Below are 15,786 nucleotides of genomic sequence, written 5' to 3'. Positions count from 1 at the left end.
GAAAACTTGGAAGCCTTACGAACGCTGGGTTGTATACATATTCTTCGAATGAAAGCTGCGGCATTGCTTTTCAAGTTTTCATAAAGCATACGACAGTTTTTGCTCGTAGGATACTTAAATATTCCCAAATGTCATCAAGAGCAGTTTTGCAAGAGGAAGGAATGTATTTTTCAGACTGTAAAAATGAAACAAAAAATTAAAGAGACGATATTTGGTGATTGGTAATTTGAATGAATAGAAGTAACTTACTGTAAGTTTTCTTCTTTTTATTACTTTTGACATATAAGTTATTTATCAATTTCCGCTTTGCTTTTCTTTACACAGCCTGACATTGACGGAATAGTCAAATAAAATTGAGGTACCACATGGGGGAAATCTTAAAAAAGTACATGTAGTTTCGTCATTGAAAAGTGTGAAATTATATTTTGATAATTTTCACTGTGAAATTATCAAATATAATTTTCACGGATAAATATGTAATCAACTGAAAAGCATAAAATAAAGTTGGTGAATTTATTAAGACAAAGGTTGATATCGTGAAGTTGGATAAGTACTGCTTTATCCCAATTTGGTTTCCATCTAGATGCAATAAGTTTACTTATTGAGGTTTTAAACTCACTATTTGGTAACGATGAATCTACTTGTTGATGATTATTATTGGATGCATACTATGATAACCCTGTAGACAAAAAGAAATTGAAATGTTTCTGTGTTAGTTAATGGGTATACGTAAGTTTTATCTAATAAAATATTTTTCATAAAAATTATTAACAGTAAAATTGCATTGTTTCCATAAACGAATAGTAGATTCTCGAATGTAATATAAATTTCGTTAATTTTTAACACACATTGAAAGGTTCTTGTGCAAAATATTGTGCCGCTCTTTTAATAAAGATTTTAATCGTTTAGCAATGACGAGTCATTCAATTTTAGAAAAATATACTAACAGTGACGTCATGCCCATCCAAGGGTATAATTATAGTTAGTTAATAGGTGAAATTCAAAATAAATTAACACTCCAAAATTCCATTACATTTTATGATTTGATCTGCATAAACGATAAGATGGAAGTACATATTTATTTTTTAGATCGATTGTGATGAAATCCGTTCCTAGTACCAACCAGTTGTAAGCAATTGAATCCCATGAGAAGTTTCTTGCTCAAGGAAAGAACAGCTTGCCCCTGACAGGGTTTGAACCCACGCGGTCAGCAATCCTTAGATTAGAAGGATGTTTATGTTAATATCCATTTAAATTTACTTGTAACGTTCAATTTATGAAAAAGTTGGGCAATATTTGTATATTTGATTCTGATTTACATTTTATCCTAAACATTTTGCAATGTTAACAGTAAGTCAGTTACCGTTTTAACAGTCATTGTTTTGAAATGTATTGCTAATTTTGTTCAACATTACAAACACATGATCATAATGTCACTTTAAACCATGTCCCCTATATACACATACGTGTATACAGGTCCGCAAAGAAAGGAGAACAACGTGCTATATACACATACGTGTATGAAGGTCCGCAAAGGAGAACAACGTGCTATATTATAGGTTATTTTTGTTTACTCGATATCAAATACATGTAATGATACTTTATGATACTAGACTATATTTAGAGTTATCAGACTGCATTTAAATAAAGAGTGTTGGTGAAATATTGATTACACTTACCATCTCTTTTTTAGACGAAGATATATGGTTTTAGTGAAAATTGATGAAGAATCAAAATGAAAGCAATAGAATGCACACTTTCTCACTGTCAAACTGAGATAACTCAGTTGTATATTTCAAAACTTGGAATATTTATGTTTATGTTTGGCAGATTTATCTTTTTATCCCAAACATTTTCCAATATCAACGGTAGGCCAATTGCCGTCATAATAGTCAATCTTTTGATATATGAGCGTAATGTCACTTTAGTGTTGTAAGTCTTATTCAAATTATCTTAAGAGTTCTCGTGCAGTACAAGTAAGAATATTCAATAGATTTAAATGATTTCGCCGAAAAGTACAATTATAATAAAATACACAGGAACATATGTTTTTTTGTGCCCCCACGTTAGTGGCGGGCATTTAGATTTACCCTTGTCCGTCCGTCTGTCCGTCCGTCCTTCCGTCCGTCCGTCCGTCCGTTCACTTTTGTGTCGCACGTAACTCAAAAATTATTTGACCTAGAGTCATGAAACTTTATAGGAATGTTGATCAGCATGTGTAGTTGTGCACCTGGGTATTTTCGTGTGGATATTTTCAGTATTTTCAGAGTTATTGCCCTTGACTTAGTAAAATTTTGCAATTTTCAACTTGTGTCGCATGCAACTCAAAAAGTATTTGACCTAGAGTCATGAAACTTTACAGGAATGTTGATCAGCATGTGTGGTTGTGCACCTGGGTATTTTCGTCTGGATATTTTTAGTATTTTCAGAGTTATTGCCCTTGACTTAGTAAAAGTTTGCAATTTTCAACTTGTGTCGCATGTAACTCAAAAAGTGTTTGACCTAGAGTCATAAAACTTTACAGGAATGTTGATCAGCATGTGTTGTTGTGCACCTGGGTATTTTCGTCTGGATATTTTTAGTATTTTCAGAGTTATTGCCCTTGACTTAGTAAAATTTTGCAATTTTCAACTTGTGTCGCATGTAACTCAAAAAGTATTTGACCTAGAGTCATGAAACTTTACAGGAATGTTGATCAGCATGTGTAGTTGTGCACCTGGGTATTTTCGTGTGGGTATTTTAGTATTTTCAGAGTTAATGCCCTTGACTTAGTAAAATTTTGCAATTTTCAACTTGTGTCGCACGTAACTCAAAAGTATTTGACCTAGAGTCATGAAACTTTACAGGAATGTTGATCAGCATGTGTTGTTGTGCACCTGGGTATTTTCGTCTGGATATTTTTAGTATTTTCAGAGTTATTGCCCTTGACTTAGAAATTTTTTGCAATTTTCAACTTGTGTCGCAAGTTACTCAAAAAGGATTTGATATAGTCATTAAACCTTATGGGCAGGTTGCTCAGCATATTTAGATTTGTACCTGGGGTTTCCGTTGTGGATTTATCCAGTATTTGTAGAGTTATTTCCCTTAACTTAGTTAAAAGATTGACAGAACAGTGGCGCGGTGGGGGCACCCGTGTCATATGGACACATTTCTAGTTTCAGTAGTTAATTGCATCTGAAGTATATTTGCTTTTTTTTTCATTTTCTTAATATTTGGTGTTCATTATTACTTATTCGGTTATGACACATACAAGGAACGATTATCTAAGAGGCAAATGCCATTTCCATTTTACTTTTTAAATTGTATGGTACTTTAAATAGAACGTTGAGTCGTCTTTTAAGGATTCGAGAACGTTTCTGTCGTCTGAAACGAGAAAGCTTTGTTATTGCATGTTTCTGTAAAGTTCTCAATGCTTAAAGATTAAAGAGTCTGTTTTGGATATTATGGCCATTGTTGAATATACAATGTCAGAATTTAAAGTTACAGCTAAATACAAACAATAATTGAGCCGTGCCATGACAAAACTACCATAGTGGGTTTGCGACCAGCATGGACCAGACCAGCCTGCGCTTCCGCGCAGTCTGGTCAGCATCCATGCAATTTGCTATCAGTTTCTCTACTTGTAATAGGGTTTGTAAGCGAACAGCATGGATCCTGATCAGACTGTGCGAATGCGCAGGCTGGTCTGAATCCATGCTGGTCGCAAACGCATTACGTTGGTTTTGTCGTGACGCAGCTCAATTGTACACTGTCGTCCTAGACAAAGATTAAAAATCATGTGGCTAACTCAATTTGTCGAACATAAGTAAGGATATTATCCAATAATGCATTATTGAAGCAAATAAAATCACGTAATCAAACCTGTCTACTTTAATTCTAAAATTTAATAACAATATAACATGTAGTTTGTAATTAAGAAGCCGTATCTGCTCACCTCTTAGAGATCTTGAACATGTATGTACCCGGAAGAAGGTTGCTCAGCCGTAAAGATGGTATATTAAAGGGAATTATAGAATTTGCAGTTGACTTCGTATATTTTAGCTCACCTTTCACAAAGTGACATGGTGAGCTTTTGTCATCGCTTTTCGTCCGGCATTCGTCCGTCCGTCGTCGTCCGTCCATAACATTTTGCTTTAAACTACATCTTCCTATTAACCTCTGAGCCAACTTCACAGGAATGTTCCTTCGGTAGTCAACTTAATCATTTAGTTAAACTCTGCAAACTCTTCAAAAAAATCTGTGGGATTTATTCATATGTTTTCCTTTCAGTACTAAAAAAAATGCCGCAGTTTTGGTTGAAATTATATGGATGTTTGCTAGAATAAAAAAATAAAATCAAGTCTGTCTGTCTGTCTATAAAAATGAGATAAATGAACTGAATGGCTGATGTATGTGTATTTTCAGGTACCACAGTACCACCAACTGCTTCTACTACATCAACACCAACTCCATCTACAACAATCATAGTTCTAAGTGTTGTTGGAGGGGCTATTGTAATTCTAATAATATGTATCATAGTCTGCATACTAATAAGGAAAAAGTCTAATAGAGAGAAGAAATACAGAGCTGACTCAGAAAATGAAGAGATGCCACAAGTAGACATAAATGTGACCAAGCAACAGTAAAACAAAGTATTTTGACAATAACGATGTAATGATGTTTTGCTTATATTGAAAATGCAATACAAGATATCTAAATGAAAAAAAACATAGCAGATACCATTTCTAGACTTCTAAATTATTAATTGAAGTTTTGAAAAAAAGTTAAAAAATAAAAAAAATACCCAAAAGTATTTCTCTTGCCTTCCATTATATTACTATATTGAATTTGTTGTTGCATGTGCAGACCTATCATTTATCAAGAGTTTGCACTGAAAGTCCAGATCAATGTATCAATCTTCAGAAATATTACATTTGTAGACGCAATACTTCCAACATGGGAAAAATTGGTAATTCTTTTACAAACTTTTCTGTAGATAAGTCATGATAAATTATGTTTCCTTTGAGCATTTGGGAGGTGATCATTGATCTGATGTTCTTTGAATTATATCTTAAAGAAATCAAAATGGACCAAATTTTACCATACAATAAAAATTGTATTTTGATTTTAGTGGCTTTATCATGCAATTCAAAAAGGAAAAAAGGTAATGCTCGACAGTGAAATATTCATTGCAAGTTATGCAGATTAGAGTAGATCGCCTCTAGTTAAAATGTGAGAATGTGTAGCTACATCTTAGCAGAACAACCTGAACATGAGATAAAGTTCAACTTGGTTATTTTATAAAGACAAAGTGTTGATATCATGTAGTTTGTTAAATACAGCTCTGTCCCAATTCGGAAACAATTTGGTCTCCATTCAGATTAAATAAGTTTACTAATTTAAGGTTTAAACTCACTATTTGGTAACGAATCTTTTCCTGGTTAAAATTATTATTTGGTACCTACTATGATATTACTGTAGATAAATAAATTTGAAATGTTTCTGTGGTACTTAAATTGTAAATCCTATGTAATGAGATATATTTTGTTATAAAATTTATTAACAGTAAAATTGCATTGTTCCATAAACTGATAGTGGATTATCGAAAGAGATGTACTATAAGATGTCGTTTATATTCAATACACATGAATATTGTACAAGTATAAGCCATTCTATTCTGAAGAAATACACTCCTTTTAAATAAAATAAGAAACAATAAAAAACTTTAACATTAACAGCAAATAAAACGTGTGACATAATGTCCATCAATGGTATATAGTATGAAAACAGGTGAAGTTCAAAGTAAATTAACATCTTGCCAAAATTACTTTCAATGCTATGTTTGATTCGCATGAACGAGAGGAAGTAAGTTTAGTTTTAAAATAAAATATTTTAGTTCGATTGTATTGGAAACTATAAGCGTTTGGAACACTCCCGAATCCGTTCCTTAATTTAAACCAACCAGTACTAAGCAATTAATCTAAAGTTACTTGCTCAAGGAAACAACGGCCTGCTCCTGACGGGATTTGAACACACGCGGTCAGCAATCTTCAGATTTGAAGGAAATTTATGAAAATATCTATTGCAAATTCACCTTTAGCGTTCAGTTTATAAAATGAGTTGGGTATTTTTGTTATAGTTGAGGCTTATTTATATTTTATCCTTAACATTTTACAATGTCGACTGTTGGTCGATTACCATTTTAACAGGCAATCTTTTTAAATATATATCCAATTTTGATCAACATGACAATACAAAATGAACATAATGTTACTATAAACCATGTGGTCTATATCAAAAGACGCGTATAAAGGTCATCAAAGGGGAACAACGTGCTCTTACTAATATTGTAGCTTATTTGTGTTTTATACTCGATATGAAATACATGTAAGCATACTTTATGAGACTGGACTATATTTAGAGGCCTTAGACTGCATTTAAGTTAAGAGTGTTAAGTGTTATTGACAGAGTGATTATATTTACCATCTCCTGTTAAGACAAAGATATATAGTTTTTGAGGAAAATTGATGACAAATCAAAATGAAAGCAATAGAATGTTCACTTTGTCACTGCCAAACTGAAATAACTCAGTTGTATATTTAAAAAAAATGAACTGTCTAATGGCGATTGTATAATAATTGATAATTACAAATGTATAGGATAAAACTGCCTAAAATATAAAAAGACTGACCAACTATTTTCTTAAGTTAACATAATAATTTCAAAAAGATATCTATAAATATTTATGTCGGTCACGAGTGTTATTTATTACTCACGTGACGTTAAGTATCAGGTTGAAAACAAATATGACAAAATAAAAATATTATTTACAGTAAAATGCAATGAACCGCTATCATATTAATTTGATTTCCATCGTTATTCATCGTTCTACCCATTTAAAGGTATATAATGAGTGCATTGGTGGAAATCAAAATAAGTTTTTTGTGATAATTCCTTTCAATTTTATAATTTCCTTCGCACGAATGATGAATAACTCACGTAAAAGGAAATGGCTGTGAATATCCGTCGGAGTTTCTCTGCAACGTTAAAATTATAACATATTTGGAAGAATTATCATTTAATCCCAAACATTTTCCAATATCAACTGTTTGCCAATTTCCATAATAATTGTCAATCTTTTGAAATATGAGCAAAATGTCACTTTAGTGTTGTAAGTCTTGTTCAATTATCTTAAGGGTTCTTGTGCTGCCAAAGTAAGGATATTCAATAGATTAAAATTATTTTGCCGAAAAGTACTCGTACAATGAAAATAAATTTAACAGGAACATATTGTTCATTGAGTAGTTTATTGGCTCTTCAGTAAATTTGCTTATTTTTCACCTTCTTGATATTTGGTGTTCAGTGTTACTTGTTCGGTATGCGACACATACAAGGAAAGAGTATCTACGCGGTAAATGTCTCTCTCTTACATTTTACTTTATAAAGTGTATGGTACTAAAAATAGAAAGTTGAGTGTTCTTTCAAGGATTCGATTCATATTCAGTCTGAAACGTTAACTAAAGTTTTGTTATTGCATGTTTTCTGAATGTTCTTAAAGCTTAATGATTACTATATCTGCGTTTGGGTAATATGATTGTTCATTTTTGAAATATACAATGTCAAAATTTAAAGTTACACGAAATACCAAACATGACTGAACCCTGTCCTTGATTACGAGTTTATTCCATATAATGTAAAAACGCAAGATTGAAAATCATTAGCCTGACATAAGTAAGGCTATTATCTAATACCGAGTTATTGAAGCAAAATATTATAGTTCAAAGTATAACATCAGAGTGGGACAATCTTTTTATAATTACATTAAAGGGCATATAAATATATTATTCTAAACATTTTTCGAAACCAGCTGTTAGTCAGTTACAGTTAAAACAGACTGTAAGTCAATCTTTTGAAATATATAGTCCATTTAGCAGAACTTGGCAATTAAAATGTGGGTATATCCCTTTAACTGACGCACCATCTGCATGATGTTGTTTTGTCTGTGAAACCTTCTTATAGCAATAGATATGTATTTTGTAACTCGCATAACCAGAACTAAAAGAATGGTATATTAAAATATATAGCAAGAAAATGTTAAAATAAAAGTAAACTCTCTAGGGGTCTGACACATAATGCAGAAACACGTTATTCAAGACGAAATAAAAAACAACCGTGCGAAAGCATTCTAACTGCCTTATTATGGGTGTATAGTATATGGGTGAGAATGCCCGGAAGGAAATTTCAAATCTCAATGGGATATAGCTCAGAATATGTTTGATATAATACATATTTTGTGGAGACTTTTGATATTAGAACACTGTAGACGTTCTTGATTTATTTCGAAGAATATAAACACACCAGACACCGAACAATTCATCATGATATCAAATATTAGTAATGAAAATAATTAAATAGTAAATTTAAAAGAGTGTGAATTACGATTAAAAAGAACTAAACCCTATCCAATGAACCAAAACTGACAAGCTACAGCTAATGATATTATATGACTACAAATTTTCTCTTATTGCTTTTGACAGTTAATATATGGAGAATATTATATGAGAGAAAGATTTATACTGAATTTGTTGAACGAGTTGTATAAAATTATATTGTTCGAGCCTCTGGACAACATATAATTATTTTATTCAACGAGTTCAATAAATTAAGTAATGAATCTACACGAAAATAATATTCTTTTAATCACATAACAAATTAACCATCTCATTCGTAATTTTAGAAAAGAATACAAATATATTTGTTTTATTAACACCAAAGTTGTAAGTTTAAAGCATTCAGGTTATTTTCTATAATTAGATAGGCGTACCATACCTCAACACTAAAATAATGATATGATTTTACTTGCTGATGAGACTGCCAGTGCACTTATTTTACTAATCCTCTTATTTAAGGCATTTTCCCGGAATAAATATTCGTGAAATACATGTTTGTCATGCTCTGAGACTCTGTTAATCCTGACTGAAGAGAATACAGATTATAAATATGAAAATCACGTTATTGTTTCTCTGCACGTGCCATTCTCTTAATTAATAGTTTAAAAAAGTTATAAAGAATATACAAACTATTAAAACATGTTATATATACCGATAACACTAAGACTCTACAATAATTTAAGGGTACGCTGTAAGAAAGTTTTCATTTCAAGTTTCATTTTTTTCCAATTACTATTGAATATTGGAAGAAAATTTGTAGGTTCTCCTAAAAGTATTTTGATAATAGTGTCACCTGTTGGAATTTGCTTCTGCTTCGGGAACTATATATTTTGCTTGCGTGTATTTATCTAGCATTTGAATTGTGGAGTATGTGTTTTTGAAAGCCAGGTTGTTCCAATATGATACGTAAATGAGGTTATAACAAATTCATCGCAAATATAGGTTTCAGATATTATTGCTGCTGCTCTTTTCCGTTAAATACCAAAATTGAATTGACTAGTTAAATGAAAAAGTTTAACTTAAAAAAGCAAGCAATTATTCCCAAAATCATGTAGTTTAGGTTCATCGGACCGACGTTAATGTGGAGGTTTAAAAACATCAATAAATTATAGCAGTTCAATTCAATACGAAGATTTTATGCACTTTATTGATAATAATAAAAATTGAACATATTAATAATCCTACGTATTAGGATAAAAATTCATTTTGACAGATAATCCATTATTTTCGGAACATGATGTAATTTCAGTACCAACATTTACTTCTTAATTTTGCTGTTGTATAAAGTATTTGTTTCCGCAGGTTTACAGCATGCATGCATGTGCATATATATGTAATAAAACGATATGCTAAACACATATCGTGGTTCATCAAAATACATTTGTGTTGTATCAGCGTATGCTATTATACTACAAGGTGTGTATCACGTCGTCTCGCGAGAATAAATGATAGTTAAAATGACCACGCCCTAGTACTTATTCTCGTGTAATAAAGGTTGACTTAAAACTATAATTTCTCTGTTATACGGCTGATTGCCACTGTCATGACACATCTCATAGAAGGATAAATATAATAACAAAACAGATATAAGCAGACACATCCTGTACGAAATTTTCTGCACGGAAATGGGGCGGAATTCAAAGGCAGATTCCGCCCAGAAATTTAAATTCTCCCCCGAATATACAAGTGTTAAACCATTTGCTTTTGGCACGGATTCCGGCCGGATTCCAGGCGAAAATGGAACGGATTCTGGGCGGAATTGGGACGAAATATGCAAATGAGTTGGGCGAAATTTTGAAGCGGAATCTTGGGGAGCGGAACCTTGGGCGGAATTTCGGAGCGGAATTGTCAAACAAGATTCTGGCGGAATTCTGGGGGCGAATTTTATGAGTTTAACATGATCACATATTTTGGGATAAAATTATCAATAATGTATCACATTAAATTTTCTTTCACAAAATTTAATAAAAAAAAAAATATCATATCCTTTAGTCCAAATACAGAATAGAATACCCTACATTCACTATAACACAAACAGTTTTTTTCTAGCTGCAGGTTTTTGGAATCTTAGAATCCAACACTTTGTGTTTTTTTTGCAATTTATTTTGCTGGAAGTGTTTCAATCATAAATTTGTTTCAAATGTTTCTGATTATTTAAATTACTATTTCTTTAATCCATGTCTGTTTTAAGTTCACTGCCTGTGTTTCCTAGAACTTCTTGTGGTTGTGCTCACCTTTAATAATAAAATTCATAATTAATTAAACAAATTTTTTGTAATGAATTGAGCCGTGTCATGACAAAACCAACATAATGGGTTTGCGACCAGCATGGATCCAGACCAGCCTGCGCATCCGCGCGGTCTCATCAGATCCATGCTGCTTACAATCCCTAAATTACAAAAGTAGAGAAACTGATGGCGAACAGCATGGATTTCTGATCAGACTGCGCTGAGGCGCAGGCCATGGTCTGGATCCATGCTGGTCGCAAACCCCATTATGTTGGTTTTGTCATGACACGGCTCAATTAATTTTTATTGCATAATAATATGCAGTTATATTTTATATTTTTTAATAATATCAAATTTATGTTTCAACAGTATTAATACAGTCAGCACTTAAGTCCCTGAGCAGCCTGCAAATTATGAGTGTAAAATGTAATTTTAGATTGTTCCATTGGAAAGACAACACAAACATGTAAAATAATAAAAGATTATGATGACCCTGTTTCAACTGTACAAACTACTACTGATGTACCATTTTAGTCCTATTTAATCAAATTTATATTACCGTAATTTGTTTAATTTCCAGGGAAATGAAAAAGATATACTTACATGCTATTTATACAATATAGATCTACACAATCATTATATTAACAAAAAAATCATTGAATAATTTTTAACTTGCAAATAATACATGTATTAAAGATTTAAAACAATTATCAGAAAAAAAAAAAACAAATGTATGAAGTTGAAAATATTAAAACAACAATGACTCTTGTTACAAATTTTAGTTGGCTACTTTAGTATTGATAGTCTGTCATATAAAATTAATGTAACTAAAAGTTAATAATTACCTGATTATGTTATACATCTCCTTGTCCCATGTTATCATACCAATTACTTTAACACTTTGAGATCTTAAACAAAACTTTACCCCAAAATTGTATTAAAATATCAAGTACATCCTCTTTTTTGCTGACCAGATATCTTAGAATTCAAAATTCACAACAGTTTTACTGTATAATGGACCGGTCCATCATTATGTAAAACAGGGTTTAATTTACTCATTCATCTTAACTTTCATTCATTGAATGTAAAAGAAAAATCAAACAACAAATAGATATATATAAAATTTAAAAAAACAATTACAAATTTTTGTACAAAAAAATTGCATATGTCCTAGACAAATTCTACATATGCAATTTAATAATGTTTTCTCTCCCCAAAATAATTACATGGAACAGCCTGATCTGATGGAATGATCAGTCATGCATAGATGATGGGAAACTGCTGGTCAGTAGAGTTTTATCAGAGCTGTGATCTGTGTAGAGTGTAAAAAATCTGGGTGAATATAATTCAGTGAATATAACATTTGTAGTATTTATTTACCTATGGTAAATAAAAGCAATTATTGGGCATATTGGGTTGATCAATTTTATATACATTAAAAGGGCATAATATATGAGATTATTCATGCACTGTTTTGTTTTGTTTATTTTTTTCTATAACAAAATCATGAATTCTTAGAATTTAAAATGGCAAGCACACTTATAATCTTGTCCCGATGTGACTGCCCTATATTCTATAGTATATTCAAAATTTAAAAAAGCATTATTATTTTTTAATGTTGCTTTTAGATGATTTGTCCTAAATCATATTTTAAAAATTCATAATACAGTAAATGTATTATAATTACAAGCTGTATGAAAAATCTTTATATATATAAACTTAAGTATTTTGGAGGTGAATGTTTTTCAAATTTCTACACTAAGATTATTACAGTTGTTTTCAGTACAAAAAATATAAATTAGTCTGACAATATATTATTAATGCCACATTTTTTATCTAAAAAGAAGGCCTATTTTAATGTCTAAAAAAAATATTAATTCTAAAAATACACCTGTAATTATTGGTTCAGCAAAAAAAATAAGTACAGTAGGTAAAATTTCAATGTCTGCAATTGCAAAAACAAGAGTACAATTATGATTTGGACATCTTATATGTGAAATTCTGTTCAAGAAAAATATTTAAGTATAGAATTCCGCCCGTAGTGAAGACTATTCCTACCCAAAAAAATTTCAAAGTGGAAAATTCTGTCCAAGATGAAATGTTTAAGTATAAATTCTGCTCAAAATAAAATTCCAGCCGGAATTTTTCTAGTTTTCCGCCCAGAAAAGTGAACAAAATATTTTTCTTGTGAGACAGAATGGCACGGATTTTGCGTTTCCGTCCCTGGTCCGCCCATTGCGTTTCCGTCCCTGGTCCGCCCAGAAATCACTGATTCCGTGCCAATTCCGTGCCAATTCCGCCCAGAATCCGTGCCAAAATTTCGTACAGGATGTTTCCATTATAATAAAAAGCACATTATACCACAGAAACGAATCGTTTTTTTTCTTTCTTTAAAAAAAGAAAAAAACGACTTTTATAACATTTAAAAGATAGGTTTAGAGGATGTCAAATGCTTATCACTTACAGTAAGTATCAAAATGGATATATAGTAGTATTTTGACTTCCGTACAAAACTATACATATTGACAAAGGCAGCAGAGACAATACGCATGGTTCATGTAAATGGTCAATGAGTAACGTTTCGGAAACTATAAACAAAAACACTAGAAATAAAAGGTTACTGGGAAATTAACATAAAAAATGTCTTAGTCATAATGGGCCTTTAAGTTACATAGTACTTTTGCAAATATCATAGATTGATTTACAATAATGTTAAATGACAAAATTATATCTTATCCACTTTAAATAAGAAGATCTTCAAGCCACACTTATCTTAAATTAACGTCCATTTCAAGCTGTCAAGGATATAGACTGTTTTGAATCCCTTGCAATATTGTGAAATTCTGCGAAATGCACTTCAGATAATTACATAAACCAAAAAAATATTTAACACTTCCTTCTTCCGTGTGTATATGTATAAAACAGAAAGGTTAGTAATACATAACTAGAAGCAAAATCGCCATAAATTAATGTAAAATTGTCATGTATCAATTCGAATGCTTACTGTATTGGTAGTATAATAGAGCAATCATTTTCCACATATTGGACAATGTGTAACATTTACGCTAATATTTAATAATTAAGAGTATATTTTCAAGATATGAAAAGTAATTGATACATCATTCCTACTCATCTTAGTAATTGTATAAGATTGCTGTATGAACGACTAATTTGATATTTCAAACTTTAAGTTCCCAGCCTTAAAAACCTTGTTAAGTTTATTATTCAACATCTTTGCGATATTATACCAATATATTAGCACACCAATAGCTGATAGGGAAAACTAAAAATGTGTTATATTGCATACACGACAATTATTAAAATTGTAAAATAAGTAAGGAATGCGTTGACTAGAGGAGAAACGCATCAGCTAATAGTATAGTGTTTTTGCTGAAGGTATTCCACACATATGTAATCGGAATAAAAGGGAAATTTAGTTTAAAAAATAACTACAGTAAATCCAGTACACGGTAAATGATCTATATATTCAGATAATTGTCAAAGACAATTATTACATAAATAATGTATTAATGGAAATGGGTGGAATATGCTTCCAAGTTACTTAGATATACACATCTATAAAGATGTCTATTAAGTTTCTCTCTTATTGGCCGCTGATAAATTCAGGTTATAGATATGAAAAACAGCGTGATTGGCTGCGGATATTGCATGTCAATTTGACCTTATTGTTGATTATATGTTACTTCGGAATTATGAATAGTTTTATAGACACATCGGGATTAGCTTGGAAAAAATCCGCATTTGCTATATCCCGAAAAACATTTGCTGATATCAAGAGGGTTCACAGAAGTAAAATAGCAATCACTTTGTTAAACTCACTGAGTATCTATGTGAAAACAGTTACTGTTAGAAACTGAACGTAGTAAAACATTTGAAGGTTGCGGAAAATGAGTTTCATTTCTTGTTTGTTTTTTCCACTGAAACATGAAAGATATTTGGCTCATTTCGGGTGTTACAAACATAAATCAACACCAAAGATTAATTACACCTCATATGCTAGAGCTAACAGATGCAAAGACTCCATTCATTCGAACCCATTTAGTCGCCTCTTACAATCACGCGAGGGTTAACGATCGGTACAAAGCTGATGCCTCACTGCTTACTGGCAACCACTCAACCACAAAGGAACAAATTTCGAAGTATTATTATCTTTAATAAAAAAAAAAGAAACACGTATTTTCCTTTTAACCCAAAACACATTGAACCCTACAAGATTTCATATATGGATGATGTTTTATTAATCAAGTATACTTTATCATATGATAACATTTTTTTTTTCAGTTTGTTGACACTAATAATGAAATGCAACGTATTTTATGTATTATCGGCATCTCCCTAATAAAACCTACTGCTATATCTTGTTTATATGTAAAAAGACATAAAGAAAATACACATATTGTGTCCTCTCATTTACAAGTCGCTGCTTGTTATCGTACGTGTAAGATCCTCAAACTTTAGAATTATTCTTTCATTAAACCCCTATTTGTACTTAAATATCTGAGCTTTTATTGAATATTATCGTTCCATCTTAATTAAACATTAGACTTTCTAAATGTAACTGAAAATAATAAAATATTTATAATCACATATAAATTATCTTTCCGCATTTTGTTTCTTTATACGAACTCATTAACTATGATAAATGTTATTTTCATATTACAGCTGTCGTGTGTCGTTTATATTAGTGCGAGAATGGCGTTTGTTTTAATATTTTGGGAAGAGATATGAATTTTCAATTACCACAAAGTATGATCAATCTGAAATGATCACCAATATTTTAATGTTTCAATTAAGGTAGACCAAATTGACATATACATGCTCTTGGTTCCTTACTTTTTGTAAAAAAAAACAACAACAACAAATAAACAAACAAAACAGCACCAACAAAAAATACAAAAACAGCACAAACAAACAACGAATAAACTAAAGAAACAAAGAAAAAAAAAAACCCGAAACCTTGATAAACTCATTCCTGTGTTATAAATTTACTAAGACATATGGTTTTGCTATTTTATTGTAGCATTAAGTATGCATGTGTATCAACATGTTTTTTATGTCTAAATGTTACTGCCGATGTCTGAAAGCTTAACATTTGTTTATTATCAGAC

At 31.2% G+C, this 15,786-nt stretch overlaps 1 protein-coding gene across 1 annotated transcript in view; it reads left to right on the top strand.

The window, feature by feature from the left end:
• Positions 1–4,773, top strand: part of LOC132756724 (location of vulva defective 1-like) — a 45,361-nt gene extending 40,588 nt beyond the window's left edge. The window contains exon 6 of the mRNA XM_060747858.1: positions 4,405–4,773. Within this exon, the coding sequence (XP_060603841.1) occupies positions 4,405–4,625 (221 nt within the window). The 3' untranslated portion in view covers positions 4,626–4,773. The remainder of the gene's footprint in view (positions 1–4,404) is intronic.
• The last annotated feature ends 11,013 nt before the right edge of the window (positions 4,774–15,786 follow it).

Source organism: Ruditapes philippinarum, unplaced genomic scaffold (genome assembly GCF_026571515.1).
Source record: "Ruditapes philippinarum isolate M1 unplaced genomic scaffold, ASM2657151v2 ctg3079_1_1_1_1, whole genome shotgun sequence".
In the NCBI taxonomy this organism is placed as follows: Eukaryota; Metazoa; Mollusca; class Bivalvia; order Venerida; family Veneridae; genus Ruditapes; species Ruditapes philippinarum.
Note: the sequence above shows the minus strand (reverse complement) of the source record. Positions and strands in the feature narration are given on the sequence as shown.